Below are 27,504 nucleotides of genomic sequence, written 5' to 3'. Positions count from 1 at the left end.
GCTCCTATGAACTAACTGGTGCTGTACAGACTACTTTAAGAACATCTCAGAAGCTTGTTAAAATAACCAATTCCTATGCTCCATTCTCAAAGATTCTAGTTGGATAGATTTAGGTTAGGCCTAGGCATTTGAATTTTTTGGAAAGTTATCCAGATACTGATACACAATTAGGTTTCAAGGCCACTGATGTATCATCTAAAAGTGTTTCTTCCAAGAAAACTCAATTGCCACAGGTTTTTGTTTAGACTGTTTAAAACTGTGACTGTTCTTCACCTCATTTTAAATCGTTTCCTTCTCTGGGAAGGCACAAGCCTCTGAAGTGATGGTGGAGACAGGTTGTTTCCCTCAGACAGACTGTCTGGAGAAGGAACATCTAGATTTTCTCAGTCTAGTATTTTTGATTTTTAAGTACCAATACCAGGCAGTACACAGTGGATTTACCACTACTTGATATATTACTTCAAACAAAGTTAGCAAAGAAAGCAAAAGGTCGGAACTACCTGGGAGTGCTCTCATACTCACAGGTTCATACTAACACTCTGTACATGAGTTATTCTTCTGACTCTCCTGATGCCATTCTTTCTGGCACAAACCACTCATGAACTTTGCCCCAAGACTTTTCTCCCAGGAACAACACATGGTTGTAGTTTCTAGAGGTCCTTTTGCCGGGCAGCCAAGAAGGGATACACATAGTGCTTCTTTGCCCTGTCTTTTCAGTGTATTGTTCTCTTGCTACCCTTACTCTATGTTTAGAATAAAAACATCCATTTCCTGCTTCTGGCTATATTTTTGTTTTCTTTATCTCTCCTATATAAGATCTGTTCTTAAGTTCTGACCTACACATTTTCTCTAGAATTTACCAGCTTAGCTCCTTTTTTTCTACAAGCTAATCTTGATGCATTTTCCATTTGCATATATTTGTGTACCTCTAATCAGTGCTTCCCAGTCAATATCATTATTATTAAGCAAATAATGTATTAATTGTGATAGATTGTGATTTTGAATGCTTAATAGAAATATTATATCTCTCTCCCTTAGGAACTTCCACTGTCTACAATACTAATATCTGACTCCATTCTTCTAAGGAAGCATATAATTTTGCTTGCAGGCTACTGTGCACTTGCTAAGCATTGTATATAGGTAGACTGTGACATACCATCTGTCCTCTAAAAAACTTACAGTCCAAGAAAAACTTACGTCATTTTCTTTTTTTGGTCAAATTCTATTTGCCCTTGATATGTGTGTCTATTAAGCACCCATAGTATACTAGATGCTGTGCAGGACAAAGGGAACTTCATAAAGCACAATTGGACAAAGTATCATAATTACTCCATAATCCCATATTAAAATTTAATATAATTGAGGTCTAGGAAATTATTCCCATTTTCTCTTCTCTAGGGTAAATAATTCAACTTCTTTTAATCACTTGTTTAAATACGGTGAATCCCAACCTCCATTAAGTTAATTGAAGAAACATGGTTAAACAATTTTAACCTATTTTATTAGTGATAATAAATTTCATAGCTGAAAAAAATGGAAAGCTCAAATGAAATGAAACCTGGAATGAATCGATGTGAACAAGAAACTTCCCTGAATAAAATAAGGATAAAATTGTTCAAGTCTGATAAAACAGGATGGTTAGCAACTGCTCCTCCACACAAGTACACAGAGTACTTGCCTCCCAAAGTTTCTTTGCCTCTCTAAGATGATTCTTGGAGGAGGAAAAAATCAGAAAACATTCAGTTTTTTCATAAATGGCACTATAATACTTAACAATATTAATTCTTCTGGCATCTCTTGTTGTGTCCCTAATTGAAAAATACTTGCCAGGTGTTTTTTCCATTAAAGAGTAAGTTTGAGATTTTTTAAATCTTTAGAAAATTGCAAGCAATATTTTAGTAATGAAGTATCATTAAAAGTACAACTTTAAAGATGAAGTATGTGTGTTGTACCCTCCTTTCGCCCTCTTCATCCTATGACTTTCTTTTTGCTTTTTATAGTTCTTTGCAAGATCACTTCACATATGAAGTAAATGTAAATGTCATTATGAGTGACTTTGTGATCTTCTTGGAAGTTTATTTTCTAAGTTATAATTAATAACATTCAAATTTGAGTCATTTCCTGAGGTAACCTGAGCATTAGTTTGTATGATGTTCACTAGGTTCATCTCCTTCATATCCACTGTCAGAGCATCTTTGAGTTCCTGTCCATGTACTACATTGTTATTCATAATAAATTCATGTTAATGATGATGTTGACTAACAGTATTAGTGTAAAAGTCAAGTGTCTGAATAGTGAGAATAATCAGTTGTCTTGTTTATAGATATAACTAGAGATAGGTAAAAAGAGAATGACAGGCACCATCATATAAATGATGGTATCTCTGGGTAATAAGCTTATTGTAGATTTTAATTTTCTTTCTTATACATGTCTATTATATCCAAATTTCTAAAATGAAGGAGAAATAAATGCAATCTTAGAAAAAGAAGTTATACTTGCTGCTCACGTCTTGTTTTGTATTTGCTGGTCCTGGGAGATTTGCTTTTTTTTTTTTTTTTTTGTATGTGGCATTTCTCTCCCAAGCGCATTCTTCTTTCCTCCTTGCCTATACTGCTGAAACCCTTTTTCTCTGTCTTAGCAATATGAAGTGTACATAATGTGCATTACTAAGGCCCTAAAGATAAATACACAACCATAGATTTCTATTCTTTTCATTAATTTGGCTTTCATAAGGAGATAGTTTTCAGATGGAGTCTTGCATGTATTTTGCTGTAAGTTGTTTGCTTGTGGCCTTTGTATATGTAGATGTGGGAGGGAGTTGAGGGAGATGAATAAGTTGAGATGCATAGGAGATTTTAGGAGACACCAAAAATAGTATGGCAGATTTTGTAGGCTGAATCAGATTTTGTAGGTACTTATTAATTGCAAGTCATTCATCAGCATTTCTGAGACCCTAGCTCTTAGATCTTAGTTCAAATTAAAGTTCCAACTTAAAATGCTTCTACCTTGATACATTGGCCATTTAAAATTATGTTCAAACTGTATATTAAGACTATAATCACGGACATCTTTGCCACTGCTGTCCAATGAACTATCTCATAAATCTTTCATCCTTAGGTAAATTTCTGGGTTTTCAAAAGTGGATCCCCTTCCTGCATACCCATCTCCCTTTTATTTCTTTTCACTATTGAAAAAAGTTCTGCATCCTAACTTTATGAAACTGCCAAGGAAAAAAATCCTACAACTATCAGAAGACAATAAAGATGATAGAATAAAATGGAATGCCTCTGGAGTTTGGGTAGTATAAAAAAGCAAGGAATAATTTGGTTTATTTGTTTTTTCCCGTCTAATATTTTTAGGTACAAGCCTATGCAGAAAGTGGATGGGGTTGCAGATGGTTTCACAGGAAGTGGTCAACAGACAGGCACATCTGTTGAGCAAACTGTAATTGCCCAAAGTCAACATCATCAGCAGTTTTTAGGTATGTTAAGGTGTAATGCATATTAGTTGCTATTAGTATTTTGAAAAAAAGAGAATAGTCTTTTCTCTAAGTGCTATGTCTGTTATAGCTGTTACATAAAAAGATTTTTTTGCATGTGCTGAAGCTATGCACATCATATGATAGTTCTAGTTCATGTCTGCTTTCTGAGGAAGACGTGAATGTTAGAATTTATTTTTAGAAATCTCAAACTATGTAGGACTTTTAAATGCATATGCATTAAAAACATAGTGCTCATTGCTATGAAATTGTTTCCCAGAGTTTATATTAATTGGGCTTTTGTGATTAAAATTGTGTTGTGTTTATAACTTTCAGTAGTAACTTCAGGTACCAGAAAGAATTCTCATTTCCTGTATGTAAAGTTGCATACAGTCTCAGGCTAGAAAAGAATTGTTATAAACTTTAAAGAGTAACCTACTCTTTTGAATCAATTATAGTACTTCTTATTTTTGTAATTTTGTAGATGGTATACATGTTTCTTGTTATTTAAAGAGTTAGGAAGTGAAACTTGAACATTTTTCATATTTCTGCCATAGCCAAAGGTACAAAAATGGCAATTTAATACGACACCTTTTCTAGAAATGAGCATGCATAGTTTCCATACAACAGATCAAGATAAGTAGATTCCATCAAAGAGTGTGTGCGCGTATATGTCTGTGTGTATATATGTATCTATGTGTAGTTTCTGACAAAGGCAGCTAAAATGGACTCTCAGATAGGAATAGCTGCTGAAGTTGAAAATTCTATGGCAATGTTCCCAAAACTAAAGTCCTCAGGTATATTCTTAGGTGCCCTTTAGTTCTCAACAAGAATTATTCTTTTATTTTGCATTTTTGTTTCAATTATAATCTTAAAAAGATAAAAGCATATTCTGCATTTCCTAGAAGACTAGAACTGAATACTGCTCTTTAATTTTAGTTTCCACATTTGTTTTGAATTTATGATCAAGCAGGCACTAATTGTCCAGTGCTAATGAGAAAGGAATAGAGAGAATTACTTTGTAAATTGCACCTTTATCACTTGGGAAGGCTAAATGATGTCATGGTGCTCTGTGTGGAGGAAAGTTTCACAGTCATTTGATTACAGAAGAGTAATGGGAGAACCAGCCACCAGGTAGTACATGTTGGTGTAGGCCTGTCAAACTCAAAAGAGCATGTGCTGCAGTAGTTAATACTGTATTCATGTTTTGAGAGGTAATTTATAGACAACAGCATCATCCATCACATAAAATTAATGTTATATTTAATGTTACTTTTTCAGTTTTCTTTGTATTTATTTATTTTGTAGCTCTTTTGGTTTTCAGATTATATGAGATATGAGCCATAATGAGTTTAAAGTTAGATTTATGTATTACATGTTTAAGTAACATAATAAAAAACACTGAAATTGTTGCTGGCAAGTTTGCGATATTTTTCAATAGTGGACCTATTTTGAGGAACACTGTGATACTCCATTTCCAATATAATTGTAGAGAAAATTCAGTTTCCATAAAATTTTTATGAGTATTACTTCTATTTGAATAATGGCAATAAATTATCAATCTAGATAGAGAGTATCTTTTGAGCTGATGGTGCTAAGTTTTGCTTACAAAATGCTAATATGAAAAATCTTTGCTCTTTGGACCTCTGACCTTTAATTTTTTCTTCCTTTTGAGTCTTACATTTTCCCTCATTAATGTGTGATTGGCATCATCCACAATAGCTTTTTTCTGTTGTGTTGTCATGGTAACAGATGCATCTCGAGCACTTCCAGAGTTTGGTGAAGTTGAAATCTCTTCTCTGCCAGATGGCACTACCTTTGAGGATATCAAGTCACTGCAGAGTCTTTATCGAGAGCACTGTGAGGTAAGTCTTTTCAAACATAGTACAAACACATGCTAAATTTTGCCAGGCACATGCTAAAACAAAATAATCTAGTTTATTCTTAAAGAACAGATGAAGTTAGTTCTCATTTCTTTGAGCATTAATAAATTGATTTTTTCTTCTTTCTTGTTTCGGAGTAGAATACAAGAAAGGGAGAATAAATTTTACTCTCTATTTTCTTAGTCTATTCTAATAAGAATCCTTTGATTCAACACTTTTGCTTCTACTTATTTATCCTACAAATGTACTTACATATGGGTAAAGAGACAAATATACAAGGGAATTTGTTGCAGTCTTCTTTTTAATGGCAAAAAATTGGTTACAACTTCAGTATCTAATAGAGAATTGGATAAATAAATTAGGGTGCAGTTTATAGAGTAGAACAGTAATGCACCTATTGAAAGCAACAGGCAACCCTAAGTGTACTAACTAATATGGAGAGATCTCCAGGATATAATGTTAAGAGAAAAAGCAGGTGCAGAACAGGATGTATAGCATGCTGTTTATTGAGTGAAAAAGTACGTGTATGCATGTCTCCAAAAGAAAGAACAAAAAGATGTTAACAGGGGTTGTCTTTTGTAAAGGAAACTGGGTGATTGGAGACAGGGTTGAGTGACTTAATTTTTCAGTTTATCCTTTTTATTTGTTGAATTTTACACCAAGAAATGCATTTCTATTAAAAAAAAATTTCTCAAAATGTTTAATAAAACATTTTAGGTATTTCTTCATGGAATCAATGAGGCTCTAGTTTTGTCTGTTTGTTTTGTTTTGTTTTGTTTTGTTTTGTGTGTGTGTGGTTAATTAAGATTTCTCTTGGCATTTTATATCCATACTTCTGTTCCCCCTCTGAATATCCCAAATCTATTTTGTCTATATTGTCTCTAGGAGGTGAGCTCTCTCTACTTCAGCATGCTAATGTACCTGCAACTCAACTGCTTCATTAGTCATTTGTCCTAGACCAGTAGAATATGGATAATGAGTTGCAATGAGAATTTTCCTAAGTGCCTCTCCTTTTGAAAGAAGATTCTGTTCAGAATTTAAGTAGCTTTCCAAGGGAATTGGTGATCTCCTTAGAATAAAAGATAATCCCTGAGGATTTTCATGGGCAGATCTTCTGACTGCTGACAATGTAGTAGGCAGTGAGATGTCTCAGTTCATAGCATTCACAGATTTTTTTTCCTACTCCAGAAATAAGAACTGTTTGAGTGCATCTGAGTGCTTGTCAAGGGTGCTAGATTATTAACAATCAAGAGCAAATCTCTCCTTATTAACAAAGCATTTGCCAAAATTGTCATTCAACAAATCCTGCCAGTTTACTCCCAACATTTTTTGGATTAATGAAAACCACTTACTATTCATTTCTCTTTGACTATTGTGCTTTTCCCAATATTTGAGAATTTCTGTCTGATCCTCCCATATCTAGGGAAAGAATGTCTTTCTTTCTATACCTACCATCTTATGCAGTAAAGATTTGTGTTCACAGTCTCTAAGCAGTTTCTCACTTCTGCATGTTTAGGTGAACCTTGCTTTAAACTAACCAGCCTGCATAAATATAATAAGGATTTTTTGAAAAGTTTCTCTTATTTTTCAATATATAAATTAGAGCACAATTATTTATTTGCTTAAGAAAGTATAGTAAGATTATTCTAAGTTATAAACTCCCCTAATAAGATTAAAATATTCTTGGGATTACAAATTTTTCATTAACATACCAATTTCAGAAATAAATATACTCTATATGAAGATATATGGACATATAAATTAATCTATATGGGAAATGGCAGTCCATGGATTGATCCCCATTCATTTTAGAGTTGCCATACCATGTCATCTCTCATGGGGCCTAGCAACATATATAAAAAAGAAGAATTATAATTATTTTTTTTCCTGTTAAACTTCTAAACTTTTGAAGTACAGTATCTGAGTCTCATATCCAGTCCTGAAAATAGTCATTTGCCCAAGACCAATAGAATATGGATTATTTTAACATATATTTGTCTATATATTTTAGTCTGAACATATTTGAATGTGGGTGGATGAATGATAAAATGTTTTATTCATTTGTAAAACTGTCTCAAATGAAGCTAATGTGAATGTTCTTTTCAAAGAGTTATTTGTGATTATTTAATCTGAGAAGATGCTGAATTTAAGATGCATTGAAAATACTTACCTGCCTTATTTTATTTCAGATTTCCTACAGTTTGTATTTTTAAGAGAGATTAATATACCTGCTTTGCCTATTATTTGGAATTCCCAAAATTTGTTTACTAAAGATATTTTGTATCACTGCTTTTGTTATGTAAGAAACAAGTATAATTTTCTCTACAAGTTGCTGGTACTGTAATATTTTTCCTTTTTAACATATGCATAAGTGTTCTTAAAGCAGTCTCATGGGCAGAGGGCCTTATGTAAGATATTGACAGTTGCTTCACATTTTTAGAGATGTCTCTTGGGAGGTGCCTAGGCTTCAGTTGAGAAAGCAGCTATAATAATTTGCCCCTTGAGAAGATTTAGGTTTTGTCTGGGATGAAGTACATGTATAAGCCCTTAAGTTTCAGGACTTGCACTTTGCATTTTTATTGTTGCTAATAGTAATGGCTGAGGAGTGTGTTAATTAATGTGTTCCCTTCCCTCCATTTTCATTATCTGACTACTTGCAACATTTCTTCCTGGCTTCCAGAAATTGCCTGCAAAAGATTTTATTTAATATTCGAGTGGTCTCACAGTGTTTTTATTTGGAACATCAGTCATTCTCTATGTCATGCATAGGGCCAAATCTACACAGGTGTTGGAACACACTGTAAAATTATGAAGTTATGATTTGCTCTTTTTGCCTAAAATACCTAGAGTAGCAATGATTGTCCTTTTGTGCCTGGCTTATTTCACTCAACATGATGTCTTCAAAGTTCATCCATGTTGTCGCATGTATCAGAGCTTTATTCCTTTTTATGACTGAAAAATAGTCCATTGTATGTATATACCACATTTTGTTTATCCATTCATCTGTTGATGGACACTTGAGTTGCTTCCATCTTTTGGTTATCATGAATAATGCCATTATGAACATCAGTGTGCAAATACCTGTTCGAGTCCCTGCTTTCCATTATTTTGGATATATACCTGGAAGTGGGATTGCAGGTCATATGGTAAGTCTATACTTAGCTTTGTGAGAAAACACCAAACTCTGTTTTCCGGAGTGGTTGTACCATTTTACACTCCCACCAACAATGAACGAGTTTTCCGATTTCTCCACATCCTCTATAACATTTGCTATTTTCTGTTTTGTTTTGTTTTTTTTTTAATAGCCATTCTAATGTGAAATGGCATCTCACTGTGCTTTTAATTTGCATTTGCCTAATGGCTAATAAAGTTGAGCATCTTTTCGTGTGTTTATTAGCCATTTGTATATCTTCTTTGGAGAAATGTCTTTTCAACTCTTATGCCCATTTTCTAATTGAATTGTTTGACTTTTGAGTTGCAGGGTTTCTTTATATATTCTGGATATTAAAACCCTTATCAGATAGGTGGTTTTCAGTTATTTCCTCCCATTCTGTTTGTTGTCTTTTTACTTTCATGATAAAGTCCTTTGTTGCACGGTAGCTTATAGTTTTGATGATGTCTCACTTACCTATTTTTTCTTTTGTTGCTCATGGTTTTTGTTTTTTGTTTTTTTGTTTTTGTTTGTTTGTTTGTTTTGATGTGTTAAGAACCATTGCCTAACACAAGGTCCTAAAGATGTTTCCTTGTGTTTTCTTCTAGGAATTTTATAGTTTTGTTTCTTACATTTAGGTCATTGGTCCATTTTGTTAATTTTTGTTTATGGTGCAAGGTAGGGGTCCACCTTCATTTTCTACATAAGGATATCCAAGTTTCCCAGCACCATTTGTTGAAGAGACTATTCTTTCACAATTGAGTGGAGTTGGCACCCTTGTCAAAAATCAGTTGGCCATAAATGTGATGGTTAATTTCTGAGCTCTCAATTCAATTCCATTGGTCTATTATGTCTGCCCTTGTGCCAGTACCATGCTGTTTTGATTACTGTGGCTTTGTAATAAGTTTTAAGATCAGGAAGTGTGAGTCTTCCAACCTCATTCTTCTTTTTCAAGATAGCTTTTGCTATTTGTGGCCCCTTATCTTTCCATATAAATTTGATAATTGGATTTTCTGTTTCTGCAAAGGAGCTGTTGGAATTTTGATTGGGATTGCATTGAATGTGTAAATCACTTTAGGTAGAATTGACAGCTTAACAATATTTATTCTTCTAATCCACAAACATGGAATGTTCTTCCACTTATTAGGTTTTCTTTGATTTCTTTTAGCAATGTTTTATAGTTTTCTATGTACAAGTCATTCACATCCTTGGCTAAATTCATTTCTCAACATTTCGTACTTTAATTAACTCTTTTCTTTCTTGATTTCCTCTTCAGATTGTTCATTACTAGTGTATAGAAACACAACTGATTTTTGTGTGTTGATGTTGTCCCTGGCCACTTTACTGAATTCATTTATTAGCCCTTTTAGTTTTGTTTTAGATTTTTCAGGGTTTTCTGTATTTAGGATCTTGTTATTGGCAAATAGGGAAAGTTTTACTTTTTCCTTTCCAATTGGGATGCCTTTTTTTTTCCTCGCCTAATTGCTCTAGCTGGAACTTCCAGTACAATGTTGAAGAACAGTGATGACAGTGGACATCCTTGTCTTGTTCCTGGTCTTAGAGGGAAAAGCTTTCAGTCTTTCATCATTGAGTATGATGTTAGCTGTGGGTTTTTCATCTTTTTTGGAAGTTTTTTTCTATTCCTGGTTTTCTAAGTGTTTTTTATCAAGAAGGGCTGATAGATTTTGTCAAATCTCTCTTTTTTGTGTTTCAGTTGAGATCATCAAGTGGTTTTTTCCCCTCTGTACCATTAATGTAGTGTATTACATTAATTGATTTTCTTATGTTTAACTACACTTGTACACCTGAGATAAAACCCATGTGATCATTGTGTATGATTCTTTTCATGTACTATTGGATTCTGTTTACTTGTGTTTTCTTGAGGATTTTTGTAGCTAAACTCATATTGGTGTGTAATTTTATTTTCTTGTGGTATTTTTTATGACTTTGGTATTAGGGTGATACTGTCCTCCTAGAGTGAATTTAGGGAGGGTTCCCTCCTCTTCAATTTTTTTGGAAGTTTGAGCGGGATTGGTGTTAATTCTTCTTGGAATGTTTGGTAAAATTTACCTGTGAAGCCATCTCTTCCTGGGATTTTCTTTGTTGGAAGATATTTGATTACTGTTTAATCTCTTTACTTGTTATTGATCTCTTGAGATTTTCTGTTTCTACTTGAGTCAGTGTAGGTAGTTTGTGCATTTCTAGGACTATGTTCATTTCATCTAGGCTATCTAATTTGTTGGCATACATTATTCATAATATCCTCTTATAATCCTTTCTCTTTCTGTAGGGTCAGCAGTAATGTCCTCTCTTTCATTTTTTATTTTTATTCAGATCCTCTCTCATTTTTTTCCTTTTTCAATCTAGCTAAAGTTTTTCAATCTTTTTGATCTTTTTGAAAAATCGCCTTTTGATTTTGTTTAGTCTTTTTCTTGTCTTTTTATTCTCTGTTGCGTTGTCATCACTCTAACCTTTGTTATTTCCTTCCTTCTGCTTACTTCGGATATAGTTGGTTCTTCTTTTTTCTGTGTCCACCTCTTCTGAGGTTAGGTCTCTGATTTGAGATCTTTCTTCTTTTTTAATGTAAATGTTAAGAGGAATAAATTTCTCTCCCAGCACTGCCTTTGATGCATCTCATAAATTTTGGTATGTTGTGTTTTCATTTTTATTTACCTTAGGATATTCCTAATTTCTCTTGTCATTTACTCTTTGACCGATTGGTTGTTTCAGAGTACATTGTTTAATTTCCACATATTTGTGAATTTTCCATTTCTCCATTGTGGTCAAAGAAGATGCATTGTATGATTTCAATATTTTAAAATTTATTGAGACTTGTTTTTTGACCTAACATATGGTCTGTCCTGGAGAGTGATCTTTATACACTAGAGAACAGTGTATATTCTGCTGCTGTTGGGTGATGTATTCTATATATGTCTGTTAGGTCTAGTTGGATTATAGTATCATTCAAGTCTTCTGTTTTCTTACTGATCTTCCATCTAGATGTTCTATTCATTATTGAAAGTGGTGTATTGAAGTCTTCTACTGTTAATGTGGAGCCATTTATTTCTCCCGTCAAATCTGTCAATATTTGCTTCATATATTTTGAGGCTCTGCCATTAGGTGTATATATCTGTGTAATTGTTGTATCTTCTTGTTGAATTGACCCCTTTATCATTATAACATGACCTTCTTTGTCCCATGTAACAAATTTTTACTTAAAGTCTATTTTACCTGATACTAGTTTAGCTTTCCTAGCTCTGTTTTGGTTCCTATTTGCAATGTATATTTTTTTCATCATTTCATTCTCAACCTACATATGTCTTTGAACTCAAGGTGAGTCTGTTGTAATCAGCATATATTTGGAACTCAAAGTAACTACTAATAATGCAGGACTTGGCCATTTTGCTATTCTTTGTAAATCTTATACCTTTTTTGTCCTTCAGTTCTTCCATAAATGTCTATTTTCATATTTATTTGTTTTTTTGTATTATGCTATTTTGTATAACTTCTCATTTCTTTTTGAATGTATTTTTCATATATTTTGCTTGTGGTTAATATGGGGTTTAAATTTAAGATCCAAAATCTATGACAATCATATTTGATTTCATACTAACTTAACTTTTATCATATACATATACTGTTTCTATATCCCCCATCCCCCAACTTTTTCATTATACATGTTACAGATTATATCTTTATTCATTGTTTGTCCAAAACCAAAGATTTTCTGTCTGAAGAACTCCTTTAGCATTGCATCTCAGACAGGTTTATTGGTTATGAACTCTCTCAACTTTTATCTGGGAATGCCTTTATCTCCCCATATTTTTTTTGAACATCTTTATTTTGTGAAATTTAACATATATGCAGAAAAATGATAAATTTCAAATTACAGTTTAACAAATAGCTATAGATGGAATTTCAAAGTGTGGTATGTGTTACAGTTCCACAATTTCAGGTATTTCCTTCTAGCTGTTTCAACATTTTAGAGACTAAAAAGAAATATCTATATAATAATTCAGTAGTCATAATCAATTATTAAATTCTAGCTTCTCTGTTACAACTCAAACTCTGTTCTCTCAAACTTTAGGGATATTTGGGCACTGACCATTCTAACTTCTTCATGTTGAAAAGGGATCCCCATCTTTTTGAAAGACAGGTTTTTTTTGCCACATATAAAATTCTTGGTTGGCAATTGTTTTCTTTCAGCACTAAATATTTCATCCCACTACCTTCTTGTCTCCCTGATTTCTGATGAGAAATTGGCACTTAATCTTAGTGGGGCTCCCTTGAATATAACACATTGCTTTATTTCGCAGCTTTCAGAACTCTCTTTTTGTCTTTGCCTTTTCGACAGTTTGACTGCTGTATATCTGATAATGGTTCTCTTTGAGTTTATCCTGTTTGTGATTGATTGGGCTTCTTGAATATGCATATTCATATCCTTTGTTAAATTTGGGAAATTAACTCTCGTATTTCTTGTGTATGCCTTCTGCCTCTTTCTCTCTTTTATCTTTGACTCCCAAAACACATATATTGTTACACTTGATGGTCTCCAGTAGGGCTTTAGGCTCTGTTTTTTAAAGTTCTTTTTACTTTGTGTTCCTCAGCCAAAATCATTTTGGTTGTCTTGTCTTGGAGTTCACTGATTATTTCTTCTGCCACCTGCAGTCAGCTATTGAAACCCTCCGGGGAATTTTTCATTTCAGTTATTGTGGTCCTCCATTCCAGTATTTCTGTTTGGTTCTTTTTAAAAATCTCTGTGTCTTTATTGAGATTCTCCTATTATTCATTCATTGTTTTCCTGATATCCTTTTGTTCTTTTTCTGTGTTTTCCTTTATCTCCTTGAGCAAATTGAGGTTCTTTTTTTTTTAAGTATTTCATCTTGTATGTCCAAAGTCTGTTCTTTTTCTTGATGGTTTCTGAATTTTTATCTTGTTCCTTTGGGTGGGCCATCATTTCCTTTTTCATTTTTTGTCTTGTAATTTTTTGTTACACACTGTACATTTTATTATTTCAAAGTGTTAAATCTGGTATTTTGTCCCTGAGCTGTTTGTTCTTTAAGTTTGTGGCCAGCTAATGATATGACAGAGATTTCCGTGAGTGCCTGGAACTAACAAAAACAAACTAACAAAAACAAACAAACCATTTTTGTCTTTGTAAATGGACTTTGTGTTGGCTGGTGCTCTCCTTCAGAGTTTAGCTCTCCTATCAAGAATATCAGCCCAAGGTGAATGACTAGTGCAGGGTCCTCTCCATCTTTTCCGAGTCTGCTTATTTTCCTAAGCTTTGTCTGTCTCTGGCCTTGGGAGTTCCTTTGTTTACAAGAATCCAAGTGCTTCCCCTACTCCCCATGAAATAGAATCTCTCCCTGTCCTGGTACTTTGTTATATGACTTAAAGCAGATGATTCTTTACCCCAGGCCTCTTTGACTTGTTTCTTATATTGATTTAGCTGTCCACAAGCTGCCTCTGCCTGAAAGGCAAGCCCTGGGAGAGAAGCTCTAGATGAGTTTCTTGGTTCAGTCTTTTAGGCTGCCACACATTAGATTGGCACTGACTTATAGGCACCCCGGTATGCACATAGTGTTTGCTCCCTCCGGAATAGGGCCAGTGACCCACAATGAGAGTGCAGGGTGGCTCCACACTTTGCCAGGAAGGGGGTCAGTGTGGGCAACAAGGGCATCGTGAGCTTCTTCTACCATTTTTAAAGCTGTTTTCTTGATCAGCACTCGCCCAGATACTGCAAACCCTTAACTGTTTTCCAGTGTTTTGAGGCTCTGCCAGGTTTTGCTAGTTGTTTACATTGCCACCTTGGTTGACCTGAAGCCCTCACCAATTTTTTAGCTACGATTCAAAGAAGATCTTTATCATATAAGATCCTGTGGTATTATGCTCTCTTCACACAAACCCATCAGTAGAGTTGTAAGGTAATATTGATGTCCTTTTGTTTTTTAGGCAATTTTGGACGTTGTTGTGAATCTACAGTTTAGCCTGATAGAAAAATTGTGGCAAACATTCTGGCGCTATTCTCCCTCTACTCCAACAGATGGCACTACCATTACTGAATCAAGGTCAGAATCAGTGTGCTTTTCAGTTCATTTTTATGGCCGAGTTGATGTCAAAGCTAGTAAATTAGAGACATGTATACCAGTTGTGAACCTTACCTGACAACATTAAATGAATCGATTGATGTTCTTTGGTCATCCTAGAAATAAACCACAAACTGCTCTCTTGAGGTTTCAGAGTGTGTAAATAGCTCCCATTTTTATTCATCTGGGGTACTGTGGTAGAGTTATTTCATCCTCATGGAATTATTATCATATCTGCCTTTCATATCTTCAGAAAGTATCAACATGCATAGGCAGTTCTGGGGGAGTGTTGTATAAATATCCAGCCATATGGCACCAGTGCAATGGTGGTATAGTTCTAACCTCAGTAATATTTGATAAATTAAAACTATTTTTAAAGTCCATTTTCTTTTTTTTATCCTCATTTGCCATCTATTCATTTGCTACATTTATTCACACCAGCAATCTGAGTGAAATAGAAAGTCGACTTCCGAAAGCAAAGCTGATAACTCTGTGCAAACATGAGTCTATCCTGAAATGGATGTGTAACTGTGACCATGGGATGTACCAGGCTTTGGTGGAGATTCTCATCCCCGACGTCCTTAGACCTATTCCTAGTAAGTTAAATGCAGAAAAGTACGGATGCTTTTGTTCTCATACATTCCACCCAGGAAGTTTTGGGAAGTGACGTTGCAATCTAGAATGATTATTATCTCATTTAGATTTCCAATTAGAAAACACGCAACACAGAGTATTGCAAAACATTAGTAAAAGAGAAGCATTTTATGTTTTCCAATCTTCTTCTTTTTTTTTTTTTTTTGATAAGAAAGCCTAACTATAGCTATGACAGTCCCAAAAACTAATTGCAAGAACACTCCCAGGCCAGTCAACACTATAAAAATTGTTGTAACTAGGGACACCATCCTCTTCTGAAAGCCAAAAATTGTGGGAATATGCTATTGCTAGACCAGTTTTTATTATGGTTCCTTTTGATTTGAAATGAATTTATCTAGGTTTCCAGTGCAACTGAACTCCTTTATAAAAGCATTTACTCTGTCACCTGCATCATGTTAAAACTACAAATGTAGGTTCCATTAGCAGTAATGGTTAACTGGCATTTTAGGAGAAAAATCTGGTAACTACACAAGGATCATATTCCCACTGTATAGCAAATAGAATTACATAGATAAGTTAGATTACTTTTTAAAGGGATGGTGCTTTTTAAACTACCTTGTAGCAAACAAAGCTAATTTCTGCAAATGCCAATAAAAATGCTAAGGATTCTGATGTTAGAGAGCTGAAATGATTTTTCTGCCTACATCTTTATTGAACCTAAAGTTCATATTACTGACCTTAACTGTTAAAGAAATGGGACAGAGTTCCCACTCCTCTGTGATATTAATAACGTGAAAGCAATCTTTTAGCTTGTGAAATTGGCCACTGTCCTGTCCACAGATGATTTGTGTTCTTATTCCAGAAAATATTTAAATAGGGATTTAGTAGAAGAAAAGGTGAAGATGTTAACATTTGTATTTTTATACTTTCATTTTTCTAAACAACATAGACAATAGTGGAAGGTATGAGTACTTTCATATGTTCCCTGGTACCTCAAAAGATATATTTAGACACATACTTACAAATAATATCAGTGAATACATACATAAATTTGTGTAAAAATAGGTAAAAAAAAATAATAATAATGCAGCTGCCATTGTCTCACAATTTTATAAATTGATAATATTTTCTACTCTATCTACACCAAGTTTCCTGACTAAAAATTGATTAAAAGTATGTTGTCATGGAAAATTCCAATGTGTAAATTCTCTACTGATTTCATGTTCCAGAATCTGATTTTCCTTGTTTTTCTCTTGTTCCCTGTGCTCTGAGTGATAATCTCTAGAGATGTTTAAGAGAAGTTTCGCATAGGGTAGCTCATTAGCCTGTGACATCTTGCCACCAATGTAGTTTCTCTAATGAGATATAAGAAGAGATGTCAGTGAGTGCTTTCTCCTCAAGGCACATCAACAACATCAATATTCATTTAATGATTCTAGAATCTTTTGCTTCTGCCTTAACATCAGAAAACTTTAACTTGTGAGCTGAACAGTTCCCTAACCAGTCATGTTATCAGCTTTTGTTGTCTTTTGACTCCCTTAATTTTAACTATACAGTCTTCTTTAACTTTATCTTTTGAAAATTTCAAATTCAGCTTATTCTGTCAAGTAGTTTGTCTTGAGCTTTAGCAAACATCTCAGCTTCAGAAATTTTCACATGAATAAAGTTTTATAGTTTCTCTGAATTTACAGAATGAATTGGTGAAAATTTGGAAATTTCATTCCCATTCAGTAATAAGGCTTAATAAAATAAAGCTAAACATACATTTTAGATAGTTGTCTTCTCATTACCTGCATTTTAATATTAATCTTGAGCAGGTTGAGACATGTCAGCTTTGGAATAGATTTTAAATTCCAAACTATCCATTCATGAGCCTTTAAAAGTTGTCAGGGTCAATCTGCAGAATTTTGATCTTACATGAGTCCTTATAGAAAGAACAAATTTAATTATATTTAAAAAGAATTTGTTTCCCTGGCTACTAGTAATTCATTCTGCCATTTTCTGTCCAGATGGGATTCCTTTTTTTAGCCAAAAAAAAAAAAAAAAATCTGTACATCACACTAATTTAAAGTCAGACTGTAGCTACTATACTCTAAAATACATTTATCAGAAAATGAAAAAAAAACACTTAAGTATACAATTATAAGTATAATTAGAGATGTACCAGAATGACATTTAATGTAAAAAGTAAAAACTTAAAATTATTTAGTGTACAAAATATATATTTTTGTTTTATAATCTCCCTAGCATCAAGTTTGGGTAAAACAAAACCCAAATTCAAAAAATTTTTAAGTGATATTTATTGGTTTTTAGTTATTGGGTTTTTTCCTCAGATTAAATAACTGTATATTAATTGTAGAAAAAATGGGGAATACAAATGGCCAAATTAATCTTTAACAAAATTTGAATTTCAAAATGGATTAATTTTTTTTTTACTCTTTTTCATTTCCATTCATGCTTGCCCTCCATGGTTCTAGTACATAATAGAGCAGAAAAGTATTTTTCTTTCTTTTTTCTTTTTTGGCTAAAGTGGGAAAATTTGGAAATTTCAAAATAAGATTAGTTCTCAAAGAATTTCCAACTCAGAGTTTCCATTAGGTGATTCTCATGGTTAAGAATCCATACTTTAGTGTTTTTCTTAATGGCAATGTAAGCCATCTCAATTTCTTCTGTCATTTGACCAGTTAAATTTTTTTAAAAAAAAATTATTATATTATTATTATTAGAATAGTAAAATTTATTTCTTTTTCAAATAACTTGAATGAGTTAAATTATTTCTCTCTCTGCTTTAACAAAAGTGATAGCTAGAGAAGCATGTCAGACTTGATTGAGCACAGAAAGAAAAACCAAGGAATTTAACCCTATTGTTAAAATTAATATACTTGGAGCCTTGGGCAAAAATGTAACCTCCTTGTTGCTTACAGTAGGCTACAGATTCTAAGATCTACAGATCCCACATTATAGGGATCCTATATAGATTAATTTCATGTTGTCGTTGCCCCAAACACTTTATTTATTAAATATCTAAAACTGCTCCCTATAATGTGGAGTCTTGGGCACAAAGTGAAATAATATTGATTCAGTTACTTTTTGAACAAGAGAAGAATTCCATCTACTCCTATAATGCAATCTCAGTAAGCAGATCCCTTCTTGTAAATAGTCATAGTCACCCCTCATAACTGAAGATGTTTCTAATCATTTTATGACCAAGATAAAATCTACTCTCATAGACCTGTCCCTATTTTGGGTTTTAAAAGATGTATGAAAAATATGGAATGGGCAATTTTAGGCATATTTTAAGAATATTGGTCTCTGTGACAGCAATTTTATCTTTTATCTACACCAACCAAGTGAAATGGAGAATAATTATCCAAAATTTTCAAGTTGGACAATTTTTATCTTTACCTTTTCAACAAGAGTGAGAGATGTTTTGGATTGTTTTGTGGATAACTACTCTAATTCATATGTTCTAATGTAAATGTATAGAGAAAGAGCAAAAGCTTTGCATTATTTTTCTTTTTAACTAAAGAAATTAAAGTAGGTTAAGGGCTTGAAAATATCAAGGTGAAGAATTTATAAAGAACATACTTAGCCTTTAAGGGCAAAACAGTTAATGAAAAGTGTTTTGTCTAAATAAAAAACTATAAACAATCTATAAGTATATTCACAACTGGTATATGTTGCTATAAGCGAAAATGTTTGAATGCTTTTGTTTCCCAACAAAGTGTGATAAGTATCTGGGAATAAAATCACTTTTTAAAAAAAAAGCCCAAAATACAATTCTTGGATGCTTTCAGTTAGGAATAATATCAAAGTCTTGTCAATGAGAACAATGAAAGTCTTATGCTGTTTCAGGTGTTATGTACGTGTGTTTTCCCTTATTCTAGCATGAAGATTAATGTTCTTTGATATCTTTTTCATTCTGCTTTTATTCTTTAACATTTAGGTGCCTTGACCCAAGCCATTCGAAATTTTGCAAAAAGCCTTGAAGGTTGGCTTTCCAATGCCATGAACAATATTCCACAGAGAATGATACAAACCAAGGTACGCTATTATGTCTTTGCCTTTTATGTTAAAGAAATTGTTCTGAACTGTGAACTCTATGTCTGTCCTATCAAATAGTGTTATGTATAGTGTTTATATTATAATATATAGAATCTTTTAAAATTGATGTTTGTATTTTTATTTTATAACCATGTAATAAAGAACTTACACAAGAAATATTTGATTATTTTCCTTTCAAGGAGATTAGAGAAGCATTTTAAGTGTAGTGTATTTACAAGCCCTTTTCCAAACTTATATTTCAGATTATTAATTTCAAATATTAAAAATAGAATAGAATTTTCAAATGGTTTTCATTTGAAGGAGTTTTATATTTTTAAAATCCCCTACTTTACTCATTGTGCTCTGAAATGTTAATATAAATTAATATTCTTTTGCTTTTCAGGATGTTTTGTTTTTAACACCAGAGAATGCCTTTGCAAATCAAGTAATCATTTCTTAAAGTGAAAAAATTTATCTCATAATTGTTCAGTGTATGTAAGAAATATGGATTATTTAGTTAGAAATATGAATTCTGGTCTCCACTTTTTCTCCTACTAGTCATGTTACTTAAGGTTAATCTGTGAATAAATCCCCATGGCAAGACTGGACTGATTCTTTCTAAATTTTGGTACTAAAAATTAAATTTGTGGCTTTTTATCAATGACTGTATCCACTATCAGACTCCAGCAGTATACCTTGGCTTTCAGTATGGAGATAAAGTTGATAGATTGGCGCTCTTGTAGCTGACAGGTCTCTATGGGAATACAAGTTGCTTCCAGTTCTTTCTGCTGTTGACTTAAGGTTTGCAATAAGACTTTCTCTCTCTAAAACATAGAGAAGGAAACATTTTATTTATATGCCCATCTTAGATTTGTGCTATAGAGCTGAGCTGTCCAGTAGAATAGTACTAGCCCCATTTGACTATTTACATTTTAATTTAAAATTAAAATTACATTAAATTAAAATTTTGATTCCTTAGTCACACTAGCTACAATTTAATTGCTCAGTAACCCCATGTGGCTAGTGGCTACTATATCGGGCTGCACATATTTAGAGCATTTCCATCATTACGGTAAATTCTGTTTGGCAGCACAGTTCTAGAGTGGCCCCATTGAGATGAGCAAACAGAAGGTATTATTTGATTGACAGAAGAAGTCTTTCCAACTTGGAAAGTCAGTCATATTAATAATAGCACTTTAAGCAGCTGAAAGCACCTCCTTCCCACTTTCATCAAAGTGAATGTAGTAGCACTCCAGCTGCAACATTGGCCATCATATTGATCTCCAGAGTTGATTTGGATTATTTACCTTTGTGGAGTGTGTCTTCTGCTTTTTCTCTCTTACTTGTACACAGCCATTTTTTCAGCTGAAGCACTAAATCAATGAAGACAATCTACTTTGACAGAAGAAACAGCATAATTAGGTTAAATCTATGGCAAATGGAATCAAAATGCCTAGCTTCACATCCCACCACTGTCACCTAGTTTCTGTATAACCTTGAGCAAGTTACTTAACATCTTTAATTCATATGTGTCTAACAGGATTGTTGTGAGAATTGAATCAAGTAGTATATGTAAAACACTTAACAGTGCCTGGCACATAGTATGTACTCTATTCATATAAACCACAAATGGCAAAGTGTAAGACTTTTCTTTGATGAGGATATGCAAGCTTCCCCCCAAGTTCCACATAGTTTTAAAACATCTTGTCATCAAGATAGAGTATCCATTACCCCATGAACCCCTCTACCACTGAGCCAGTTGACTAGAAATTCACTTGCTTCTTATATACCATAGTAACTAAATGCAACACCATATATTCTTATGAATATGTTAGACTACTTGAGATCCTTCAGATCATGAGATTTATCTCTTTACCTAGAATTTTTTTTGTTCTGTCTTTGATATCTTTTAGCAATACCTGGTTCATTCAGGGTTAGGATCCCAACAGGAAGCAAATGTTATCTCCAAAGAAGGGACAATTGAAGAGAGTTTAAGAAGGGTGGGTTTCCAAAGGTGAAAGCAAAGTTAGGAAAACCAAGGAGAGATGGGAAAGTACCCCAGGACTAGGAATAGCAGGAAGTCCTAATGATCCCTAAGTCTAATGGTGCAAGGAGGGAAAGCTGTAGCAGGTGGAGACCTCCTTTCCCCAGAAGTGTGGCCTTAGAAAAGGATAGCAGATTTTGCAAAAACAAGAGAGGGAGCATATGTTGTGGGGAATAAATATGCTGACCAGTCTCTTTACCTATCCTCAATAATCTACCAGTGCCTATTATTGGCCAAACCCATTTGGAAGCCAGAGAGCAGGGAGATAGAGTAGTCCGTTCAGGACAGCATTACTGGGCACAGACTAGGGTGGAGAAGAATGGGAAGTTTTTGGGGGGAGGCAAATGGAGACTGCCTTGGTACCCTTTTTGCAGAAATTCAAATTATGAAAACCAGTTCTTCTAGTTGCTTGTCTCGCGTTCATAATTGCTAATGAAGGCTGTGGACTCTCTTGTTTCACCTCAAAATTACCAAGGTTTCTATAAAATAAAGGTTATAAGAATGAATCTGAATGGCAGTATTCTGAAACGTAAATTTTTATCCAGTCAAAAAAAAATTGGGACTGTATAGTTCTGTATTCCAAATGAAAAGAATTTTTGTTTGCCTAGTTTCTAATTGACTGTCCTAATTTCTAGTTGACTGTCCTAAGGAAAGTAAAACAAGAAATGAAAACTAACGTTTTTCTTACTTCCCTTGACAAAGTCATCTCTTGCTGTGGATAAGTAATTACTTGTGAAACGAGTTTAATTAGTGCTGCACTCAGATGTCGAAGAATGTGGGAGTTTGTTTTAGTCTTGACCTCAACCTACTCAGAAGGAAAATAATACTTGGTTTAGAGATTTAAATGCTTTAATTTACAAGTAAACTCTCTCACCAAATGAATTTGAAATAAGTATCATAGGGAAGCATTTAAAATTTGGCAAGGGAAAATAGACTTGAAGATTGCAGTGGTTTCTTTTACTAGAAGGGAAAAAAAAAAATCCCAGTTTAATTTGATCTCGTTACAGGTTGCCGCTGTAAGTGCCTTTGCCCAGACTCTGCGAAGATACACATCGCTCAATCACCTGGCCCAGGCGGCTCGTGCAGTGCTTCAGAATACTTCTCAAATCAACCAGATGCTCAATGACCTCAACCGTGTTGACTTTGCCAATGTCCAGGTACTCTGTTTTCTTTCAAATCATCTTTCAAGGAAAGGTACCAATTTGTTCATAATTAGGATCATCACCTTTCTTTTCAATGTTTCTTCTATACACAGGAGCAACTATGTTCACAATGTCCTGTGAAAGGGGAGTTATACTCAGATTCGACTTTACTGTGCTTTGGCTAAAGTCTGCTAGAATCGTCTAGAAGACAACATAATATATCACTAGGATTTGCAGTATATTTAATAGTGTAATGAAGAGTACAATCATTGAAGTTAGACAAGCAAGAGATTAAACTCTTCCATTTACTAGCTGGGGGGTCTTTTTAACTATCCTGGGCTTCACTTTCTCCTCCTAATGATATTTATCTTAGAATATTGTTTACATAATTAGTAATGCATAAAGACTATGTACTGCAATAGTCACAGAGTAAGCACTTAATAACTACTTGATAGTACTTGATAACTATTTCTGTTATTAATAGTGCCCCACTTTGAATGAACTAAGAAAGATGCTGTTTCAGAATTTACTGTAAGTGATTAGTAAGTATTTATTCGTTTGAAAAGAATTAGGTATAACATATTTTGCTATTTTGATAGTTCAAATGAAAGAATATTATTTAACCTTATGATCAAACTACTTATTTGTACTTTAAAATACACTTAAAAATAGATAATGTATAGAGTATTATTATAGAATTCCAGAAATTTATTTCTGATACTAACTAAAAATTGAAGCTGATTGTCAACACACAAAACTATTCTTCACCCAAAGCATAAGCAACAAAAGAAAAAAATACATAAATTGGATGTAATAAAAATTTAAAGCTTTGGTGCTTCTAAGAGACCATTAAGAAAGTACAGATAACCCACAGAATGTGAGAAAATGATTGCAAATCATATATCTGGTAAGGAACTTATATCCAGAATAAATAAAGATCTATTACCAACAATAAAAAGACAACCCAATTTAAAAATGAACAAAAGGATCTGAATGACATTTTTCAAAGAAAAGATCTACAAATGGCCAATAAGCACATGCATAGATGCTCATCATTACTTACTGGGGAAATGAAAATCAAAACTGCAATGAGATACCACTTCACACGCACTAAAATGAATGTAATGAAAAAGATAATAACAAGTGTTGACAAGGAGAATCTTTGAGCCCTTATCCCCTTTGTATGGTGAGAATGTTAAATGCTGCAGTCACTTTGGAAAACATTTAAACACAGTTCAGAGGTTAAACATAGTTACTATATGACTCAGCAATCCCATTCCTAAGCATATATCCAAGAGAAATGATAGTCTAAGAAATATGTCCACACAAAAAATTTGTTTATGAATGTTCACAGTTGCATTATTTGTCATAGCCAAAATGTGGAAACAACTCAAATGTCCATCACCTGATGAGTGGATAAATGAAATGTATGGTATATCCATTCAGTGACATATTATTCAGCAATAAAAAGAAATGAAGGACTGATACATGCCACAACATGGATGAACCTTGAAACCTTTATGCTAAGTGAAAGGAGCCGTTCACAAAGTACCACATATCATATGATTTCATTTATTTGGAAGGCCCAGAATAGGTAAATCTACAGAGACAGAAAATAGGTTAGTGGTTGCCTAGGACTGTGGGGTTGTGGGAATTGATGGCTAAGGGGTGAGGGATTTCTTTTCGGGTTAATGAAAACATTCAAAAATTCGAAAATTGATTTTGGTGATGGATGCACAACTGGGTGAATATGCTGAAAGCCATTGAACTGTACACTTTAAGTAGGTGAACTGTATGATATAGGAATGGTATATCAAAAAGTACCATTGCTTTAAAAATAAACTAATTATTAAATACTCCATCTCTAAGAAATTTTATTTTCCATCTCTGACCTAGTTTTATAATTTAAAATATATCAAAATAATATTTGGGCTTTATCCATTTTAGAGAACAATAAATTAGTGAAGTTCATTATGATTTTCATGGATTGGGCTCAAGTTTCTCATATATAAGAAGTTTTTCTTAGCTGTGTACACATGCATACACATACACACATACAAACATATAATCTTTACAAGAACAAAACGTTTCAGATTTACAAAGTCATAACTTTATATATTCCAATGTAATTTGCATCAACTGATTTTAGTGAGAATAGTAAAAAGTTCATTTTGCCTTTAAATGTGTACTGTAATGTTTATTTCAAATCTTCATTCAGAAAAGATAGGCTTAAAAGTACATTAAGGGCAGTTGAAGTATTAGAGCAACTTCCAGTTTTAAAAAGTAACTGAAGCTCAATAATGGAAGATAATTTTTAAATGGTTCCTAATAATACCTGAGAAAGGCTTTAAATTTTCTGTTAACATTATTTTCATATATTTATTTGTGTGTCTGCAACCCAAGAAGTATTAATACAAATTAGTTCTTCCAGCTTATAAACACCAACCTCATGAACATTTTTACATATAAACAGTCAATTATACATCTACTGTACAACTCGTCCTCCACCCCCCAACTTTAACTCTACCCCTTCCCTTCCCCTTTACTCTAAATTACAGTTTTCCTGGGTCAACTATGACAATTATTAGTGCTGAAACCTGTCTGATAAAACTTCTGTCCACCAAAACCTCTTCCCTTTCCTGAAGGGGCCATGAATACAGTGCTGTGCCCTTAATTTACTGCTGTATTTTACTTCTCGCAACTGTTCATTTTGATGAGTAATCTCTCTACAAAGGGAACATTTTAATCTTTAACTCCTTTCTTTCTTTTGCTACCTGTTCCAAACTTTGCCTGGTGTTCTCTGAGACCTCTGCCTTCCATTCCACCTTTTTCAATATCTCTAGTTCTTCATTTGATTTGGAAGTAGTCCCTGCCCCTCCAGGACAAATATAAAGGTGATGCTTTTGTAATAAAATCTTTCACTACTTTGTTCTCCCCTAATTAAAACTTCTTTTCCTCATGCCACTAACATTCAAGATAAGTTTTCTATTGCAGTATAATTGGTTTTCTGTTCTATTTAATTGATAGCATTACAATGGTATTGTTTTCTAATTTTTTTTTGTTAGTTTTTGTAAGTAGGTTTTCATCTACATTATGGGCTAAATAAGTTTGGGTGGGCTTACATTATAACCTAATGAAGCTCCTGACTTCTAATCATCTTAAATATAGTATACTTGTAAGTTAAGAATATTTTAAAATGTTCATCCTTAACTTTTTCAATTACAGAATTGAAATTTCCAAATTCCTTTCACAAGGTAATATTTATAGTGTATGCTATTGTTAATATATCTTCAGTCATGAGAGTAATAAAAGGAAGTACAATACAAGTAGTTTGAAAAGCCAGAATAATATAATGTTCTGTGGTTTTATTTCTAAGTTAGGATTTAGACCGTCATGTTCTCTTAGCAAAAACTAACTGCCAAGTGAATATTTATGCTAAGAAATGAAGTTAAATTCTTCAAAGGATACCAGTAAGATCCTCCTTCCCCTTATCAATAAATAAAAATAAAAATGAAACAAACCTACCCACACACACCTTTTCCTTTCCTTGATGCTTGAAATTCTTCCCCAGGTACCCTCTTGAACTCTTGATCAGAGCATAAATTGATAAAAAATTTCTAGAAAAAATTTGACAGTATATGTTAAAAGATCTTAACTATTCCTCTGCTATAAATTTGCCATACAAAAATAAGTGGAAAAGTAAGCAAAGATGTAATTGCAAGATTGTTAATCATAGCATTATTCCTAACAGTGAAAAACTGAAACAGAGAATGTCTAACTATAGGGATTAGTTATATAAATAATGATATAGTCATGGAATGTAACAACCTCAATCATTTAACAGTTAATATAGCTCTACATCTGCCCACATGGAAAGATGGTTACCACATGTTGTTAAGTGAAACTAAGCAGTATTTCTAGTAGTATGTATATGTTTCCTTTTATTTTGAAATTTATATGTGCATAAGCTAGAAGGGGAAATACACCAGCATCTTGTAGTTTTCTCTTAATGTTGGTATTTTAAATCTTGTTTTTTTCCTTTTTGCTTAGTTGTATTTTCAATTTTTTCTATCATATTTTTGTAAATTTGAAGTATTTAAAGGTAATATTTAGGAGGTTAAATCTGAAAGACTGATTAATTTGATGAGAGGAGGAGAACATATGGATGATATTATCAGCTGAGGATATAAAAGAAACAGGAGGTTTACCTGGGGAAGTAAAATTAATTGACTTCAGGGCATTTTGTATTTGAAGTGCCTCCAGTTTACAATGTCCCTTGAGTAAGGAAAATCTGTAGGATCTGGAGGCAGCCTGAAACTCAAAGATGGAGATTAGGGATTTATTCAGTATATAAATGGAAGTTGAAATTGTTTATTTGAATGAATTTATCCTCTGAAAACTTATGGAATAAAAGTTATAGACCCTATTCAGAAAAATATACACATATCCACGTTTTATAGAAAGAATTAGGACCTTCACAGACACGTCTCCACAGAAGTCCATCTTGAAAAAGTGTCTTGAACTCCAGCTTAAAAATTCTTGTTAAATTTCATTTCTCTAATTTTATACTTATGCAAACTGAGAGTCCATAAGTTAAATGAACTATTTTTATTCAGTTTGGTTAAAATCCTTATATTCTGACTCCCAGTCAAATATTATATAACCAATTGATTTTTTTTTTAATTTTATTTTGAAATAAATTCAGAGTTACAGGAACAGTTGCAAAAACGATACAAAACCCAAACACAGAACTCCAGCATACTCCGATCCTCCACCCCGATACCCTGATCCACCAACTTTAACATCCTGTCACATCACCATTTCTTTCTTTCCCTCCCTCCCTCCTTCCCTATCTATCATCCATCATCTATTACTCTGTCTTCTGAACATATGAGAGCAGGCTGCACAGATCCTTGAACAAGCAATATAATTCACATATACATTTCCCATGAACAAGAACATTTTTTTATGCATTCCCATTAAGCGCAGCTAAGAAGTTCAAGAAATTGAACATTGATACAAAGCTTACATTCTTATTTCCTTTTTTTTTTTTCCTTATGTCTCAACTGTGTCCCTTTG

At 33.3% G+C, this 27,504-nt stretch overlaps 1 protein-coding gene across 6 annotated transcripts in view; it reads left to right on the top strand.

The window, feature by feature from the left end:
- The window catches only part of RFX3 (regulatory factor X3), a 364,760-nt gene that overhangs the window by 283,011 nt on the left and 54,245 nt on the right, over positions 1-27,504 (top strand). For 5 of the 6 annotated variants that reach the window (XM_037798627.1, XM_037798629.1, XM_037798626.1 and 2 more), the window contains 6 exons: positions 3,360-3,481; positions 5,231-5,343; positions 14,468-14,583; positions 15,043-15,197; positions 19,142-19,239; positions 22,291-22,440. In XM_037798627.1, the coding sequence (XP_037654555.1) occupies positions 3,360-3,481; positions 5,231-5,343; positions 14,468-14,583; positions 15,043-15,197; positions 19,142-19,239; positions 22,291-22,440 (754 nt within the window). Of the gene's footprint in view, positions 1-3,359; positions 3,482-5,230; positions 5,344-14,467; positions 14,584-15,042; positions 15,198-19,141; positions 19,240-22,290; positions 22,441-27,504 lie in introns of those variants that run through there. The other variant, XR_005210807.1, reaches the window with a different exon arrangement.

This window comes from Choloepus didactylus, chromosome 10 (assembly GCF_015220235.1).
Source record: "Choloepus didactylus isolate mChoDid1 chromosome 10, mChoDid1.pri, whole genome shotgun sequence".
Classification (NCBI taxonomy): domain Eukaryota; kingdom Metazoa; phylum Chordata; class Mammalia; order Pilosa; family Megalonychidae; genus Choloepus; species Choloepus didactylus.
This window is presented reverse-complemented; position numbering and strand designations above follow the sequence as displayed.